This window comes from Apteryx mantelli, chromosome Z (genome assembly GCF_036417845.1).
Source record: "Apteryx mantelli isolate bAptMan1 chromosome Z, bAptMan1.hap1, whole genome shotgun sequence".
Lineage (NCBI taxonomy): Eukaryota > Metazoa > Chordata > Aves > Apterygiformes > Apterygidae > Apteryx > Apteryx mantelli.
The window spans coordinates 1,809,187-1,828,848 of NC_090020.1; the positions used below are offsets into that span (position 1 = coordinate 1,809,187).

The 19,662-nt window shown below is 40.0% G+C and overlaps 1 protein-coding gene across 7 annotated transcripts; it reads right to left on the reverse strand.

Annotated features, from left to right (window-relative positions):
• Positions 1-6,492: 6,492 nt before the first annotated feature.
• ZBTB5 (zinc finger and BTB domain containing 5) lies at positions 6,493-19,589 on the reverse strand. 7 transcript variants are annotated; one of them, XR_010887023.1, is made up of 3 exons: positions 19,142-19,191; positions 7,051-11,072; positions 6,493-6,669 (listed from the first exon to the last, which is right to left on the reverse strand). XR_010887023.1 is itself a non-coding variant. In XM_067316568.1 (3 exons), coding segments are annotated over exons 2-3 (2,028 nt in total). In that variant the 5' UTR covers positions 13,499-13,724; positions 19,467-19,589; the 3' UTR covers positions 6,493-9,046. The 7 variants fall into 7 exon arrangements, 6 of the variants coding, with proteins under 6 accessions (XP_067172669.1, XP_067172673.1, XP_067172668.1 ...); XM_067316568.1 differs by lacking the exon at positions 19,142-19,191 and adding exons at positions 13,497-13,724; positions 19,467-19,589 and having other exon boundaries at positions 6,493-11,072; XM_067316572.1 differs by lacking the exon at positions 19,142-19,191 and adding an exon at positions 19,467-19,589 and having other exon boundaries at positions 6,493-11,072.
• Between the last annotated feature and the right edge of the window lie 73 nt (positions 19,590-19,662).

A 19,662-nucleotide genomic window follows, 5' to 3' on the forward strand; every position in this document is an offset into this window, starting at 1 on the left:
TTTGACCCTGCTGATCCTCTTTGCCTACAGTCTGCCCTTACAGCCCGTTCCAAAGATTGCCTCCCTGCTAGGTGAAGCAGAACTTTATTTCCCCTGTTTTAAACCAGCCTCTGCCTAGTTTCATGTGCTCCCATTTCTGGTGCTAGGGCATTTGGTGAAGAGATCTGCACTCACCTTATCCCTTTCCTTGAGATCCATGATTGCTGAACACACCCCTTTCAGCCTCCTCTCCCAGGTGGAGAGTCACAGCCTCTTCAGTCTCTTCTCCTAAGGCTCCAACCTTTAGAGCAATGCATGAAACAAGCTACAGCCTTGTTTCCAAGGCTGTGGGATGTGTGAGGGTAAGGGGAACATCAGTGAATTATTTGCCAGCCTTCCTGACACCAGGGGAATCCATTCTACAGACATGTGACAAAGCACAGCTGGTATTTTCAGTAAGACTATGTGATAAAATTATTGTGCATGAAAGTGTAATACCACTGAAGAGCTCTGCCAACAGTGATTTTTCTCAGCAGCTACACTAAAGACCTGGCCATGGTCATTACATGGTGACCAGAGGACCGTTACATGGGTCATCTCCACCCTGTGTTTCTTCCAAACCTGTGATTTGAGCAGCTCTGTTGGTCTCACTGGCGGAGATAACCACCATATGCTCAGCAGTATAACGCCTAACCTGCAAACATAACCCAGGAGACTGTGGCCTCAGACTAGCCACCTGCAACCTGAATTAAGCAGGGTTAAAAATGGTGGCTTGCAACTCAAAGCAAGGGTGGAAAGCTGTCCTCATCCCAAGGTGAAGCACACACATTTCCGTTCAGTGTGTGGGAATGGACGGGAGTAAGCTCAAGCCTACCTCCTGACAACCAACAGCTGACCAGGGCCTTCATTCATCTCCTTCCCCCACCCTCTAATTCAGTACTCTCAGGGTGGCTTGGCCTGTGCAAGGGTTGGTATGGCTCTGCACTCATCTCCCCACCGCTGGTACTACACTGCAGGCTGGCAAACATCCCAGGTTAAAGATGTGACAAGCCCTCTTCCTTAAATAGTCCCATCAAATGCAATTCTTTGGCAGCAAAACAAGATGAGGCTCCCCCCTCCCAGCTCAGCTGCTGGTTCCCATCCCTGTGCTATCTATCTTCTTCATGTGATAAACTGGCTGAAATGACATTTGTTCCCTATGTCTCTCCTGGGGTGTTTTTCAGCCAGCTCCATCCTCTGAGCCAACATGTGCACATCTCAGAAATGAAGGGATGCCCATGTGAAGGGATGCAGTTCAAACAGCATTGCAGTTACTGTGACAGAGAAACAGTTGTCCTGATTGGACTAGTCTCAGGCTCATAAATATGGACACCTCTTTGCATAGAAACCACAGGGATGTAGTAGGGACAAGGTCTGAAAACTTAAGAGAACCCTCTCCTTCCCACCTGCGAGTCATCTCTTTCTTATAGTGATTTAGGAAGCTGTAAGATTCTGCAAATGGTTTAAGAGGTTAAGCCAGTAACAAACTCTGCTCCCCCACTTACCTTGTTGTCTCTGCCTTTCACAGCTGCACAACCTCCCTTCCTGCCATGTCGCTGTCCCATTTTGCTGTGCTCCCCACGATGTACCTTCTCACCAAGAGAAGAAAACATCCTTCTTCATACAGCCCAAAGGGTTTAATCATACTTCAGGTCTTGGTGAGAACAGGTCATGCCTGTCAAAATTCTGTTCAAAGAGACAGCAAAAGTAACACAAAAACCTTCACTGCTTAAAGGATATGTAATTGCTACTTTTCTAAAATCACAGTGCTTGGGGAAGGCAGGGAGAGCGGACTTCAATATGCAGGAGGAAAGCTTTTCATTCACAGCTAAGGAACTTGTCTATGCTGCCTCTACATATCTTTCACAGCAACCCCTCTCCACGAAGTAGCTGGTTGCTAGGGTTAGGTGCTGTTCTCAGCACTTGGGAATGAGAAAGAAAAAGAGTCAAATGCTTCTTCTAGCGAGACCACTGAAGCTCTGCAGGAGTCCCTTTGGGACTCTTGTAAAGAACTCTAAGCTCAGCTTCACAAGCCTTCTTCTGAAGTAAACAAGTTTAGGTAAAATACGTGAGAAACACATGAGGAGGTCATATTGACAGAATCCAGAGAAAATCCAGAGAAAAAGGAGGGCTGTCCAGCACCAGATGGACAAAGAAATTTGAAAGAAAGCCTGGACAGTAACAAACCATAACATGCCTATATTGTACAATAATGAATGGTAAATTGAACAACACAGGAAGGTTTCTGGCAAGGAAAAAAGGAAGTGGGCAAGTCTGTGTATGTCTAAAAGCGGCAATGTAGTGTTATCTCCTACTTTAATTTAACACAAAACCCAACAGGGTGCTGCATAATAATCCAAAACAAATCTTGAGAGCAAGATGAAAGGGGAGGGGAAGTAGCTGGCAGAATGCTAAGCTTTATGCAGAGAAGGAGCTTAAGAATAGGGGGAAAAGTCTGTGTTTGAGAATTTTTTGAAGTTCATTAATACATTCTACATTTCTCTTCCTATCCCATGGAAACTATTCTTCATGTTGAATTCTGTACTTGAATTTCTGTTGGTGTTAAATGAACCATACTCTGATAGCAATAAAAGCTATTGGAAGGTGTTCACTAATTAGTTATTGATGCTGGCTAGTTGAAGAAAGATGTTTGCTTCATGCCTCAGAGAATATATGACATGTTTGTCAATACATTTTGATTCACAAACCTTGTTTACTACTGCATACCTGCCTATTAAAAACAGCAAATATTTGGGAAGTTTCCGAGACCTCTGCTGACCAAGGACAGATTTTTGTAGCTGTGATGTAAATAAAAAAAAGTGTGCTCCTGAGCATCTTGGATGGAAATTTTCAGGTTGGTGCATGAGAAATGAGAAAGATTTACCTTGATGCTGACGACCTTTGCTTTATTAAATGGATAGAAGTCCATCAGGTTAGTTTGTTGGGCTGCACAACACATTTTTGAGACCTTGGTTTTGGCACAAGTGATTTTGATATTGGTGAAATCACTGTAATGGGTTTTGACAAGTAGGAGCTTGTAAAGACTGCCTGAGTGACTGAAGCACATTTAAGGAATTGTGTTTTGGAACTTCTTTAAGAATGACACATTCTGCAGCTCTTGATCATCTTGCTCTGCCACCAAGGAGATTGTCAGTATGCCCTTACTAACTAAAGTTTTGCTTTGTAAAAATACTTTTAATAATGTAAATGATTGATAGAATAATGTTAACTTTATCTCTCCATCTCTGCTTAAAGGAGCATGCAGCTTTTTATAAAAGTTTGAACATGACTGGTTAGAGCTGAATCTAGTGACATTAACACATAATTAAGCCTTACCTGTTCTCAGTCTGAGGGTCAACAGCTCCTAACAGGATTTCTTACTCGAAAAGTTTGGATACCCTCTGAGCCAAAAACTATTAGTCAAAATTTTTAGTCATCAGCATGTTAATAACTGTAACAGTGTAGTGCAATAACCTGAAACAGCTACCAGGGCAGAGTAGCCATGCTATACCTTCAGATCACTGTTGCAAGCATCTTTCCTTAATATATTCAGAGAGCAACAATGACCATGGATTATGGATATTATAGATATTGCATCTCAGCAATTTCACAAATAAAATGCACTCTTTAAAAATGAAAGGCCAACTTTTAAGCTGCCTACCTGACAAACTTAAATTTTTACATGAAAGTTACTTTCCTATATTTTTCTCCCACATATGTATTTCATTCTTTCTCACTCCCTATAGCACAGTAAAGAAACTGTACCTTGGGACACAATTCTCCTGTTTCTTCCAGATGACACCAAAGACAGCTGTCCAATACCTTGGCTGATCAATGCATTTACACAGGGGTAACTAGTCTAGCTAACAGTTTGCTAAGATGCAAGATTAAAAAGTATTTTCAACACTCATTCTAGCTGTGTAAAGACAAAAAAAAAAAAAAGACACTGATGTTGCACCTGAAAAGTCAGGTCTTCTTGCTTCCATTTTGCTCATAAGAAATAACTTTTTCTGGCAAATGCTCCTGCGGCTATGATGACAGTATCTCTTTGATGATGTTACTATTATTTTAATAACATCCATAATAATCTCTTACAAAGGTAGGTTCTACAAGAACAAAATTGTTACGGAGTAAAGTACAGCCTTTTATGATTAGCTTTTGATAAGAACCAGTGTTTCTTTAAGGGCTGGCATAAATAGTAGGTGATGACTTTCAAGAAAGATGCCTTTTAAATGGCCTGTGTTGGTAGTTATTTGGCAGACAGCACTGAAGCAAGCAAGGAGACTCCCACCAGCTGCACTATGGGAGAAACAGCATTTCACACTAGCACAGCTATTTCTTCATTTATTACGCACTCACAGCCAGAGGAACAGAACCTGGAATATCAAGTGGTAATACAGGACCACAGCAAGGAATACACATAAGAAATCAACAGCTGTGGACAGGCAGTTAGTGACTGTGAAGCCACCTGTCATGCCTGTTCTATTCAGCAGTTTGCAGGGGTCATGGTTTTAATCACATAACACAAAGTAGCAATGGTAATAAAACTGAGCAAGTAAGTGAGAGTATCAGTAGTAGTAGTTCAGCATATAAGGTACTTACCAATACTTAAATAACCATTGCCAGGGATAAAACCTTCTCCCGGCAGACCAGGAGAAAGAGGAACCTAAAGAGAGGTATTATTGTTTTGATTTGTTACTATTTAACAAGGTTGAATTATAAGTAAGAGAAGCTTGTGGACTGAGTTAGTTACATTAAGGTACTCTGCTGGAATTCGTCTAGATAAGCCCGAGCCAGTTAAACCCAAGCTGACACACAGTGGTCATCTGCAGAGACAATCAGCAGAGGTCAGAACACATATTCTAATTTCTGTGCAAGTTTTTCAGTATGCAACTTTGCCACGGTCTTTCCAAGACTATTTTCTCTGGCAGGAACAGTGAGATTTTAAAACTGATGAGTAATATAAGCAAACACAAGTCCTTAGCTAAGCATGCATCCTGTAAAATTACACTGATGTAATATTCATGCACAGCTTACACCAACTGACAAATTAGTTCAGGATCTTTCCCTTTCATAGTAAGCTCCAGTCCTACTACTTCCACAAACTTATTTTTCATACATGTTTGAGAAAAACTAAGGGATAGCAATATAGCATTTAAATTATAGAGTGACTGATCATATTAGTATAATTTATTAAGCAAGTCATCAAACCACCCGTCATTCTTCAATATTGATTAACTTCAGACACATTATGCAGCAAGTCTGTAACGTCATTGATTTGCATTCAGATATTGTCAAAAATAATCCTACCTTTTCCTGGCCACTTATTCTTGCACCCCTGCCAGCAAAAGCATCTGTGCAGTCATGCAGTTAACTCACCCAAGAAACTGAATCAGCTGAAAAACTGTATTATTTCCATAAATGGGTGGAGACAACTTCCAGAATCCTATGACTTTCTCAGAGACCACTTGGCCAGCCTTTGTTTGACAAGGGAGATCCAGGCAAAGCATCCCTTCTAATCAAGGCTGCAGCAGGAGAGACAATCCCCACAGGCAGGTCAGTGAGCAGTAGGACATGTAAAACGGTATGAATGAAATCTCATTCATTTCATCTCTATAGCCGAGAAGTAGCCAGAAGAGACCTCAGCACACAGTAGTGGCTCCACGAGAGAGTAAATGCGGGTGCAAACCACCCTGAACCTAACTACCATGGTGAAGTGCTGAACTGAAGCCAATTCACTCTGTTGGTTCAAATTAGCTCACAAAATGCTGATAGGATAACACAGTCCTTCAAGATTTTATGCCCATCCTCAGGGTGATTAGATACTACACATCTTCCTGAAATTAGCAAAACCTCAGGGTAAGGCAGGGCAAGGCCAGGTGACCTGCATGAGCAGTACTACACATTTTGCCTAACTTGGGAAAAATACAAACATACACCCACATTTCAACAGGATTATTTGGTACTGTCAAGTAATCCAGTAATATACAGAATACAATTAGTGAACTCACAGCCATTACTTGCTTAGTCAAACCACTGTATACTATCAGCAAATGAACCAGGATAACATGAGCAAGTAAATCAAATCAGACACATCAGCACAAAATGTAGCATTTATTTTCAGATGTGTTTCATAATACTAACATACTAATACCTTCACATGAGATCTCACTGTAGTGCTCAGAAACTTAAGTTTCAAACAAAAATTGTGGTGATAAGTTTTTTGACAATTACCAGGCTTGGAAATGAAAAACTTCCCATTTTACAGTACAAGATAGCTAGAGTGGAGATACCATTCAGAGATATTGCTTTATATTGGAAGACTAAGAGAGCAAAATACCAGACAACAACACCTGGATTTGCAGGATGCCCCTCCAGAAGAACTAGATATCAATGAATAAGGAAAATTACAATTGCTACTTCCAAAGATGTTCCAAGTTTAATTTTTCTTTTAAAAAAAGACAGCAGTCCTCCTTTACAAGTAGACATTTCTCAATGCCATTAAAATTTTATTATAAAAACAGATCCAAAAGTACAGTTAAATATATGTTTAATTCATCTGCTCATGTTAATTCTTAATTATTCTAGTCTCCTTACTCACATATCTGCTTTATTCCTATGCATGATGGGATTTCAGGGATTTCAGATGCGCTATAGAAAACGGATACAAAATGGAAACAAAACTATTTTTTTAAAGAAAACACTAGAAAGGCAAGAAAGATTTTTTTTTAAAAAAAATCATACAATCTTACTAGTAAGGCAACACACTAACAAGAAAATATTCAAGTATGAAATACTGCATTTTATTGATGTTTCAGTGAGATCGTTCAGTATAGCTCAATGCTGTTAGTCCCCTGATAACAAAGTGATTTCAAACAAAACGTGGCATTTCCTAATCTTTTTATAAATGTGGTACATTTCTTTAATGCTTTAAACATCAAGAACCAGAAATATGACCATTAGATAAATTCTATAATGACATTTTAACATTTTAAAAGAAATAATTAGGTCATTCACTATAGTTCCATTTACCTTGGATGCGCAAGCTGCAAATGACACATTGACAGACACTAGGTATTTTTTCAACATGGAGAGGTGTAATTAGAGATGAAGATGCATTTCTTTATTACTCATTTACTGTTTCACATAAAGCCAAATGTAGAAGGAGTTCCATGTTTCCTTTGGTCTGACAATGAATGTTTTTTGTGCTTCAATAGTTTTGATAGCTCATCCTGCTAAATTACCTACAGGACTGTGGATTAAGATTTTATTTTCAGTTTATGCAAATGTAAATCCAAGATGTTTAAGGCAGCTAACTATCAGATAGCACAAGTCCTCAAAACTGCTGAACAACATCACACAGGATATATTTGCTATACATACAAAGAGGAGAAAGTTTCCAAAGAAGCATTTGCTTTGTGATTTAAACACAAGAAGTGTGGATCATCTGTCTCTCCTGAGTAGAATAGACATGCTGAAATCCTGACCCATCTCTTATATAGTAGAGTAAGGTTTATCAGTAGAAGTGCTCCCAAATGTTATTTAGAAACCTAATATGCCAAAAGTTAGTTAAATTCATGTGCATCTTTAAAAAAAGAGAGAGAGAGAGACTGCAAACTATTAGTTACAGTGGTATCAAAGAGGAAGAAATTAAAAACAAGACTTATATGATTCACTTGAAGAATAAAGATCACAAACTGCTTTACAAGGTGTACAGTGCTATTTTTTAAAATTAAATTTATGCTAGTTTTTAATTTATGTGGAAAAAATACTATTATGACACTACTTTAAACTGAAGGCCTGGATTTGATAACTACATTATACAGCAACATAAATAAATATGGCAATGAGGATCACTCCTTACTGCTTTGATCTGAGACAAAAATCCATAGTTGGAAAGGACAGCAAGTATATGGAGAAGGAAATTAAAGCCTGAAGACAAGAATATCAGAAAAGGATAGTATGCTGATGCAATAGCATGGATCAAATTGACTATCAGCATCTGGAAAAAGCAAGAGACTATCTTACACAGCAGAAAAAGCCATCACAAATTATCTCTCTCTTTCAGACTAACAAAGCAGGCAAAGACAAGCTCTTTTCAGACTTTTGTGTACATGGAATTTTAACATATGAAATACAAGTTGGTTAAAATACTGCTAAGAATAGCACAAACAAGAAACAGTACTTCACTTATCACTTAATACAAGTTTCTACAGAAAAAAATTGGTGAAACACCCAGATCTTGCTGTATTCAAAGTATATATACATCTGGCAGACCAAAAGTTACTGTCTCGGATTTAATTTAAGCACCTTCATTACAGTGTCCTTTACTACAAAACAGCCAAACACACATTCAGAACTCTAAAACTATTTTTATAATTAACATGTTTTAAAGCATTTTATGGCAGACAGGTGCATCCAAAGTTGTTTCTCTTTTAAAGATATGCAATTTGCATTTTTTCATACACAAAGAACTCTTTGCATTATTTTTCATATACAATTCATCAATTTATTTTACAAGTCATTTATTTAAATGCTTTCACTTGTACAAAATACCTTAAAAAAAAAAAGAGAAAATTTGCACTTAAATTTCTCATTCTTGAAATGTACTACTCAAACATAATCAGGAGACAACTATGTTCTCACTCAACCCCCACCCCTCTGCCCTGCAAAGGAACTACATAGTTTTAGGGATTACATCCCTATGAGCCCAAGGCCTGCACGTACATAATAATAATAAATGCTTAACACAGGAACAGTGCCACCTTCTGAGGATCTCAAAGAACTTCACCAACAGTTGCTTAAGCCTCACAACACCCCTACCCCTATGAGGTAGGTACGGTATTATCCCCAATTTACAGAACCTTTTGCGTGTGTGGCACAATCACACTTGAACGTTCACTGATCTACAAGGGCAGCTTCTTAACCTGCAGCCTTGAGCATAAAATAGTGTTTAATGTTCCTGAAATACTTCAGAGACTTAAAAGTTTGTATTGGCATTCTCACTCAGGCTAGGGGGTGGAAAAGATTAAAGCAAAGTGCTAGGTAGATTGCTGCTCTGCCACCTCAGGCAGGTTGTTTTGGAATGTTTATATAGATGGCTGGACTGGCTGAACCGTTTGCCACACTTTAAACAGGCATAAGGCTTTTCTCCTGTGTGTACACGGATGTGTTTCTTACAGTCTGTTAATGTCAAAAAAGTCTTGCAGCAGATCTTACATGCATATTTGCGAGCACCTTCTACAACCAAGACATTGTGCTCAGATAAGGCCTTCTTACATTTTGAGAGGACATCTGCAGATGCCCTTGTCAGCTGCGGTGGACCAGGTTGTGAAGGATGCCCGTTTTCAAAAGAAGTGGTCCCATTCATTATCAGCTGGGAACTGGACGAGTTATCTTGCAGCTGGGAGCTCCTGACAGAGGTCACAACAGGCATTTTGGGGGCTATGCGACGGTAGCCAGGAAAGCTACTAGCTCCACCTCTTACAGAGCCCATCATTGCCCTTGACAGAGAATGCAGGCCCAAGCCTGACCTTGGAAAATCCATACCAAATTGTTCTGCAGCCCGGTATCCAGAAGTCTGTACACAGGGAAGACCCATTACATCCTGCATTGGTCTAACAAAGTGAGAGTCCGCAGGCTCACTGAATGGATTCTCTACATGAGAGACTGTCGCAGATGAATGACCACTTGCAGGCCCAGATTCTGGACTCATTAGGTAAGAGGCATCACTGTCCATTCTGCAATCACTTGTTGTATTTGGAATGTTGTCATCATTATTTTGACTAGCACCAAAGCTGCCACCTCTGCTTTTATTCAGAAAATTGGAGATACTGAAAGCGGACTTGTGTTCCAGATTATTTGACACTTCCATAATATGGATGTCTCCCACCCTATCAGTGCTGGACTGAGGATCAGAAAAGCTACGATCACTGCTTTCAGGACTCAGTTCTATCTTCTCCGCACTAACTACTCCTTCCACTTCAACAGACTCACTGCCTTCTGCTTGGGAAGTGACATCACTCACTTCATCTTGAGGTTCTGGGGAACTCAAGGGCTCAGATTTAACCACCACCCTCATATGTTCTTTTTCATTCAGACTGACCTCTGGATTCTCACATGGGAAGTTGTTCTTCTCAGCAGTAGCATCCTGGTCAAAGCTGGTTTCCACTTGTGTTGCCTGGGATGCCATGGACATCTGTGAAATGTTTCCTCCACTGTTGTCAGACTGGCTGGGTACTTGAGCATCTTCCTGAGCACTGAAAGACTGATCAAACATAATAGTATTATCCTCCTGATTATCAGTAATAGCATCAGCTTTAGAATTGTCCACAATCTTCAGCGAATCTGGCGAAAAGAAGTCTTCCCGTGAATGAACTACTGACTGCCCACTCTCTGGAGTAACATCTGAAACAGACTCATCTATGGTAGGTCTGATGCGCTGTCTGGCCCGATCTTCAGAAGACTGTTTACGCTTGTGGAGACGCCGGATAGGAAAAGTATTGCGCTGCTCTATGTTACTTCTCATCGATGAGCTCATAGTATTTGGCTGTTCCTCTGTGCTCTGAGTGGAATTTAATGCAGAGCTCACTATGCTCAATCCAAGCTGCTGAAGCATGAAAGATCTTTGCATGCGTGCATTTTGCTCTTGAACTCTATCACTAGGTGGGGACATTGGCAGTGTCCTGGTAGTAAGGTAGTGTTTACACGCTTTAACAACTGAGTTCAAATGTAAGTGAGAAGCAGCCAGCAAGACATCCATAACATTGCTTTCTCCAAGCATTAATGTGGAAGTGTACATCATGTCAATCAGAGCAGCAAAAGCTTCTGCTGTCACCACTTCACTGTCCAGCTGAATCATGTTCATAGTTTGATCTCCCTCTGCAACAGTAAAGAGAGCTCGGAAATGCGTGCTGCATGCTGCCAGAACTGAACGATGGGCTTTGAAATGCCTGTTTCCCACCACAATGACACAGTCACAAAGTTGGCCATGAAGCCTCTGGTAGTTTAGCTGCTGAAAGATTTGCTCAAAGTGTCCTGGAAAATCCATGATCCTACAAAATAGAACAGAAGAAATTATAATACTAAAAATGGCTGGAGTTCCAATTAGACCACAGTGAGGCCAAGTTTAAAAATGAGAGACAACAGCTAAAAGACAAATAAACAATACCTGATCTTAATTTACCACTACCATAATAGCATTAAATCAAGGCTGGCAAGGAGCACAATGCTGCAAAGAGCACAAGGAAAAAAAAAAATACAGATTCTGTCATAGGGTTAACCTGGTATAGCAGCTAACGCAGCAAACGCATCACAGAGTTCTACTATGAACTGAATAATGCAAGCTATGTGGCTCATGTTAATCCTTGTTCAAACTAAAACATACTCTATAGTTAAACTTCTAATCTTGATTTAAAATTTTGTATTTGTGAAGAATCCACTGCAACCTTTGATAAATTGTTCAAATGATTAAATAATCTCACTGAAAAGTCTCAACTTTAATTCTAGTCTCATGTAACCCAACTTCACCTTCAGCAACTTACTTTTTGCCTATTTTTCTCTACTACAACGCAGAACCTTCTCTCAAATATCTGCCTCTTAAAAAAAATTAAGAAAACAGTTAATGGAAAAGAAGCAAGGATCTTTTGCATCGGAATGAGTAGTCAATAGCTATGAAGAATTTTCACCTTTAGCTATCAGAAATGCAATACAATTTTCATCTCCACTATAATTTATGAGCCAGAATGTGCTGAACATCCTTTGTTTCTCCCACAAAATAAATAAAATGGTGGTGAGATATAAAAGTCAGAAAAGATGGCAAATTAACATAATATTGCAAAGACCAAAATTGTTAGCTCACGTGGGAATCCAGCTAAACACTCCTTGACAGCCTCATCAGATTGGAACTAAAGGAAGTACAGCAAGCCGCTATCTTCAAACCAAGATGCAGCTAGCATTCATCTACCTCCTCCTCCTCTAAGATATATGATGCACACTTTGAAGGTCTTAGCTAGAGAAAGATTTCACCATATACTCCCCTGGACTAAGAACCTTGCCCCTATCCAAAGTATACAGGCTAGCAAAGAACCGGAGTTGTGAGTAAACACAGAAAGGCTGAAACTTCTGCTGGCAAAAATCAGAGGCAGTTGAGAGGCATCTGTCTCCAACTGTAATTGGTCCCGCTGTATTTTAAAAAGGATAAGAAACTGTACCTTATGCCTTCCAGCACTGGTCCAGTGCTAGATCCAGAGGATCCAGGTCTACCAAGGCATTAAAAATCCCCTAATTTGGCAGCACTAAGGCTATGGCATCAGCCTGAAGTAAGCACTGTAATGAGATTTAATTAAGTATTCTGTCACAGTTCCCCTTATTTCTACAGATGAAGATGTAATAAAACACAAGAGTTTGAAATGTGACTTCTTTAAGAAAAGGGAATATAGAAATACCATGAGGTGTTTATTTGATAGTAAAAATAAGACATGTTCAGACAACAACAAACTACATTAAACAAGACATACTTCAGAACTACAGCTTTTATTTATGCACTTTTTCTCTGACAGAATTATAACACATGTGAAAGTGAGGAAATCCTTCCTGGTGTATAAAAGAAGAGGGGAGGAACAAAAAAGGAGATCCTGAAACTCACTGATCTCAGACAGCTGGACAAAAGGAGCACTAGGCAACTGTGAAAAGAACCACCAGTCCCAATAGGAAGTATTCTAAACATGGTAGAGGATGGGGCTGTTCAGAGAGCATGCCATGTAGCTGTCTGTCTTTGCAGGAACTCTGCTTCTGCATATATCTTGTTAAACTAATGCTCTCCTTTGTTCCTCTGACCACTATGCATGTATTTCCTACTCTGTGAGGAAAACTCACCTCCAGCCAGACTTCTAGAAATCTGAGAAGGGACTACCAAGCAAATCTTCTTTTGCTTGCCTCCAAGATGGCCACATATTCTGCCTGAGCTAATGCTCTGTCCTTGGCTTTGCAAGACTAAAACACAGGTTGTAGGGAGAATACAGGGAGGGGAGGAAGAAATAGGGCGGACTAACAGTTACCATAGCAACAAAGCTAGCAATGCTAGCAATTTGTTTATAAGTTTAAAGACAGTATGAAAACATACGTGTACATGAGGTATTAATTTGACTTCACTTTCGTAAGTACACATTCATAAAAGCTAAGGTCTAGTTCAATTAACTGTATAAAACTTTTTAAAACACAAAAGGTACAGATAAATAAACTATTACATGGATGTTCAGGGATAAAGCATCCTAATTTAATTTAATTCTCTGAAACATTACAATTAAGATCTTTTACATGAGCATTTGAAAACTGTAAAGCTAGATTTCAGTTATATACACTATACACTATTCACACACAGCATTCAGTGAGATAGACATTATTTCAAGTTATTAAAACACACAACACATCTAAGTCAGTACAGAATATTTCTGAATAGCTTATTTCTGGATACTCACATTCAGTCTGTTTTTCCCTTCCTGCTTTAGTGATGTCTCACCTTTCAGCAACAGTTGGCCATAAAGACTCTCCTGAAATACTTGTGGACTGTACATTCCAAACATTCTCCTCCCAAATGACTCAGGCTCCAGAATATGACTGAAAAACATGCATCCCCTCACTGGATGCTAGATGAATCCTTCTGCCGAGTCAGATCCAGTCAGTGAGCCACAAGTTAGACATCTGTGCTATAAACAGCAGATATGCAGTTCAGTGGCCTTTTGGAGAGCACCAGGAAAGGGAACGGCTTACTATTAAAACTGAATAAATGACTACAAGTGAAAAGCAAGTATACATGTTGTTTGGCTACAAGTATTTTATTATAAATATAAATGGTCAGAGCCAGGAAAATTTTAAAGGCAAGAAATGAAAGCGCACCTATGAAATCTGGAATGGAAAACAACTGTTCTATCTCTCTATGCTTTAGGGCCTATGAAATGAAACTAGTGGGTCAGAACCAAAGGAAACGTTTCTGTAGTTCAGCTATACGTTAGAGAGAACTCCTTACCACAGGCAAGTTTATACTAATTCAAAAGCTATTACAAAAATTTGTCGAAGATAAATCCATTGAGGGCAATTACATATTCGAGTTCCACCTCTGCCTCGGGAAGTCACTAAACCAGAAGCCAGTGGAGGCTTAGTTCTACATATATTTACTCCTGTGACTTTCAGTTTTACAGCTTGCTTTGATATTATTGAAAGAGATTTTGGAAATAATTATTAGTATTTTTAATTTAAGATTGTTTTATTAAAAATGATTCAGCAAGCATTTCCACCCAAACATCTTGATTATACTCTTAAAAGATACTTAACCTCTGAATAAAAGGTGTGATAGTAAATGTTTGAATTGTTAACTTGTCTCTTCACCCGTGTCATGTGGTAAAATATCCCTACTATATGTAGATGAAGATAAGTCTTGAATGTTTAAACTAAGCCTTCAGTATTAAGAAAGCTGCAGGTTTAAATATATGTAATTGTGAAGAAAAAGTACAAATGTTCTGAATTCCTCAGACGGAAAGAAAGAAAGAAAAAAAAGGCTTACAATTTCACTGCCTGTTTATTCATCTCCCTTCAGTTATTAACCTCCAAGTCAGTTCCAACCAAATTTAATACAGGGACAAAAGATATTGAATTCCTAAGTTTTTTATTGAAGTTGGTATCTGGTTATGGAAGAAGCTAAATGTATAAGATCTATTTCTCACAGAGTCATAACTCAATTCCTTGTTCTCTTAAAAAAAAAAAAAAAAATGCAGCCAGGTGGTCAGTTTGTGCACATTGCTAAAAACAAGCCACTCATGTTGCCATCTGCCCAACCAGACAGGTAGGGAACATAAGCGACAGCTGGTAACACTAATCACAGTGGGGAAGAAGGGACATTATGGATTCGTCCATAGGAATTCAGATTTTATTGGCACTGGTATTCATGAAATAGTATTTCTAATACTTTTAATACAAAGAAAACACGAAAGTTATTACTGCTTCTTGAATGATCTGTACTGATAATACCGTGCAGACATACAGTCCACCCTTTTCATCAAATCTTTCAGCTCTAAAATTTAAGCTGCAGCAAGATGGAACAAAAGCAGATATTTAACAAGGACATTTGCACTGAAACCACCGTAGAATCAAAACCTTTTCTTTAACTCAGTAAAAAAAAAAAAAAAAAAAGCTTAGTATAACTCACTGTAAAATCTTGTGAAAAATAACAACTCTGAATAAAGATCTATTTATTGTTGTTACCGTATCCAGTATTAAAGGACACAGTTTAGTTTAAAGACTGTAATTGTGACTCAAAGTGAAGATATTAGTTCAAACAGAAAGCAAACACAAGTTCACCCTGAAAAAGCTTTAAAGAAGCTTGCAAAGTAGTTTATTTCATGTTACCAAAAAAAAAAAAAAAAAGGGCATCCATTGCCTCAAGTATACCATTCGGTGGAATGACAGAAAAAGGAATTCTATGCAAGTGAAGGATAATTTTTTATTTGCATCTCAAACCCCATTCCCAACCATCTATACTTAAGTATATTCGATATTCAAGATGCCAAGCCTGTAGGAATCCTTGGCAAATAGCTAATGCTTGAAAGTGTGCCAGCATTATGTTAAATAACTGTTTGCCTATTACTTAAATTACATTTCAGAAAACACTACAATACACTTGTACTGTGCTTAACTGTTGTGCCAGAAATAACAGTTGATAAAAAGCTCCCTTGAAGCCTAAAATACACATTTAAATGTAGAGAGTAGTCAGTGATAAAAGCATTACTAAAAAAAAACCCCAAAAAACACCTTTCCAATGTCAGTTAGATTTTTAACAAGCCAGAAGGAGGGTGAGAAAGAGGATGTGGAAAGAAATGGAAGTCTCAACTTCCTCTGACATTTTCAGCAAGTTGTATCCCTTCAAAACCTGCAGTTATATGTATTTTCTGCTCTAAGGTTTTTTTCAGACTGAACCTAAAGTGAAACTCTAGTTAATGGTAGTTAAAATCATTTCTGGATTTTCCCCATACAACTAAAAGCCTGAAGCATGAGAGTAGACTCTAGCGTTACATTGCTTGTACATGTTGGCTACAGTTCCATGAGTGCCAGTCAAGAAAGGCATTTTATTCTGTGCCTGACAAGATACAGGAAAGTATCAGTAACTAGTGACTTCACTGACTGACAGCTGAGTTTACAGTATTACATTTGAGGTGTTTGCTTAGCCAGGCTTTATGTATAGTTCAGCTACTCACAACTGGTGTCAGGAAAGATGACTTACAATTTGTCTAAGAATCAGAGGGGATGAACCACTCTGCAAACGCTGCTGATGGTTGCACCAACCCTCCAGAGAAGAGTAAGAGATTATCATATGGCCTAGTATTTTCTCGTCATCTGAAGGTACCGCAAATACATACTGCAACCTTCAGCAAGACCACCTCATTAGTAAACAGTAACAGCACAGTCTGTCAGCTGCAAAGAGCATCTTTAAAAGGAGCAATATGAAGTTTCCTAAAAGAAATGAGATTTTCTTAGATGCTCTTGGTTATCTGAAGCAACTGACCCTACCTATGATGGCAAGATGCATGCCCATTCACCTGTGTTCCTTGTATTTTGGCTCATCTAATCTCAGCCCTAGGATACATCTATCAGACTCTAAATCCTGCAATAGAGTAACATACTTGGAAGCAAAGACACACACTAAGAGATTGAAACATCATACTCCTGCATTTTGATATGCCATCCCAGCTTAAGACACCCGGAAGGTTGTTTCTCTCTATTACTGTGTAAGACACAGTAATACAACAGAAGTCTATCTGGGTGCTATCACTGTCTGATGTATTTACAAAGGGAAAAGCAGGGAATACTGCTACACAGAAGCAGCAACAAAGCCAGTTAATGGCATGGAAGCATAAACACCTATCAATGAGAATCAATCTGAACTTATGGTTACCACGTCAACAGCTCAGAAAGCCTAACTTTTGGTTCATGGTATTGTGGCAGTCCCTGTTACTGGCCATCTCTCCCTCAAAAGAATGTCCAACATTGAAAAGAAAATTCATTTGCCAGCTTTTCCCATCTAAGAATCATCCCCAGTTCATCAATCAAACCACAAATACCACAGAGAGCCAAAAGTATCTGTGCCTTTGCATGTGCATGCAAGTGTCCAAAAGGAAAGAGTAGCCATACACAACTCTGCTTGATGCCTGCTTGCTCAATATGCATTAAATTCTACATCTAGGTCTTCAAAATCACTGTACTGGAAATTCAAAGTTTTTAACAATTCCTGTCCAATCACCCTCCTTGGTGATTCTGAGGGTGTCTTTCCTAAGCTTTTAAATAACCACTTGGATAAAACTAGGGTTACTTTAACTCTGTATTTAAGAAATCTACTTTTGCCAGAAAATGGTTTAGATCAGAGTAACAAACATTAGTAAAGTAACCTCCACAAAGGCTGCATTAGTTTTATACATATATTTAACTTCAGCAAATAACTATGCACATAAATGATTCAACAGATCAATGTTGTATTCCAAATGAGAACTCTCAAGATTATTTGCTTCTGATCTCCCCAAGCTCATTCTAAAAACTTAACAGTGTGATTTTATACTGCTGGTAAGAGAATGTTATATATATGCTATATAATCTCCACACACATACAAAATTCTGTATATTTTAGCATGTAGTAGTGAAAAGTTAAAAAAAGTTATCACTGTTTAAAAGTCACACAAGAACGTAACTAAGTTATGTAAATGTATGACAAATTAACTACATTCTTTCTGAATAATCTTCAAAGGATGGGAAGAAATCAAGTAGTTTTCGTCAGTGCAAAGATGGTAAATTTATTGCCTGTTCTCACACAGAGATCAGTCTACCTCTGCTTTTGCTTTACAATGTATCAGTTTACAGCACAGTGCAACAGCAGCAGCACGGGTACCAGCGTGACCCTAGCAGAAATTCGTTCATGTAAACATGAGAAAAAGTGGCATCTAGCCATACCAACCCAACAGAGATAATACATACAGTAATAAGAAACAACCAGTTTGCACAAAACATTTGTACACCAGCAGTACATGTAATATTTATGCACTTGTGTGCTATCCTCCACAACATGAACCTGTTATGAGTAACCTGAAAATTATATCAAGCACCAGAAAGTAAAACCTGCTTCCTAAGCTGTCAAATAAATATATTTTTCTTTTAAAATTCCAAAACATTAAAGTACATACAGAGAAGAAAGACTAAATGCTTCTGCATTCTTTCCCGAGCGTTCTGAGAGGCACTGTACTGAAGGATCAAGTCATCAGTTGAACATCCAAGTTTTGAGTCTATCTCTTAAGACTCAAGACTGCTTCTACATTTCATCCTTGCATCATTAGTAGCTAAAAATACATCCATATTTAAGATTATATCTTATACAACTATCACCATGCACAAAACAAAACAAAAATTCAGAAATTCCTTTTCAAACACAGTATCTCACGCTTAGGAATGTGGTTTTGTATATGATGACTTGCTCAGAAACAAATACATTTCAAGAATCCAGAAACAGAGGTGAAATGTCAGTTTCCTTTCAGCAGATTCTGTTAACTACAAAATGGTGTGCCTGAATACTCCACTCCTTGACTTTGCATTTGCAAGATATGACTGGTATCTTGAAAGTGACATGTTTGTATAAGCCCACATAAACCTTGATTTCAACAAAAGGAAACCTATAAACATAAGCACAGTACCAGAACTGTAAATAAAGCCTTCATTGACCCACAGGAATTACATGTCGCCTTTCAGTTACTTTTCAGCACAAACAAGTCACGTTCTCGTGTGCCTAACAAAGCGTTTATAGGCGGTTCTCGCCAGTTCAGCGGCCCCGGCTGAGCAGGGGACCTCTGCACGGCCAGTGTCTCACTCACGCCACGCTGCAGGCACCGCGACACCTCGCCGTGCGGCATCCCCTTATTATTATTTTTTTTTCCGGTGCATTTATTGCCATCTTGGCAGACTCACAAAGCCGCGCGGGAGCTGTGAAGCTGCGGCAGCCTTTGGACGTGAGCACGGACATGGAGAAGCACGATGGGTTCCCCCCCACGCCCTCCCGCCCCCTCCCTGCGCAAACCGGGCCCTGAAGACAAACCTCCGAGCTGCCAGCATTCTCCCGCGCCCCCGAGTCGCTGGACCCCTGGGACGGGGCAGACGGTCCCTGCCGCACCGGAGCGAGAGGGGACAAAGCCGGGGCGGCTGTGCCCCCCGCCCCCGGGAGGGGCCGGGCGCCCGGCGCAGCCCCCTGCCCTCCCCTCCGCCGGCGCTCAGGACCAGGCATGCGCAGGGGCCCACACCCCCCGCGCTGACACAACGCACCACGTCACCCGCCGCCGCCACTGCCGCCCCGCCGCGCCGCACCGCGCGCGCCCGTTGCCGCCGGCCGGGCCCACCGCCTCCCTCCACCCCCCTGCGCTCACCTGCGCTCCCCTCCCTACCCGCCGCTCTTCGTCGCCGGGCGGGAAGGGCCGGAGCCGGGGGGTCAGCGGAGAGCAGGAGGGGACAAGAGCGCCCGTTGTTCGTGGCCCTACTCGCCCCGTCTCCTCCCCCCGCCAGCCCCTCCTCGCCAGCGGCCGCGCCGGCAGTCGGAAGTGGCGTCATGAGGCCACGGCCCAC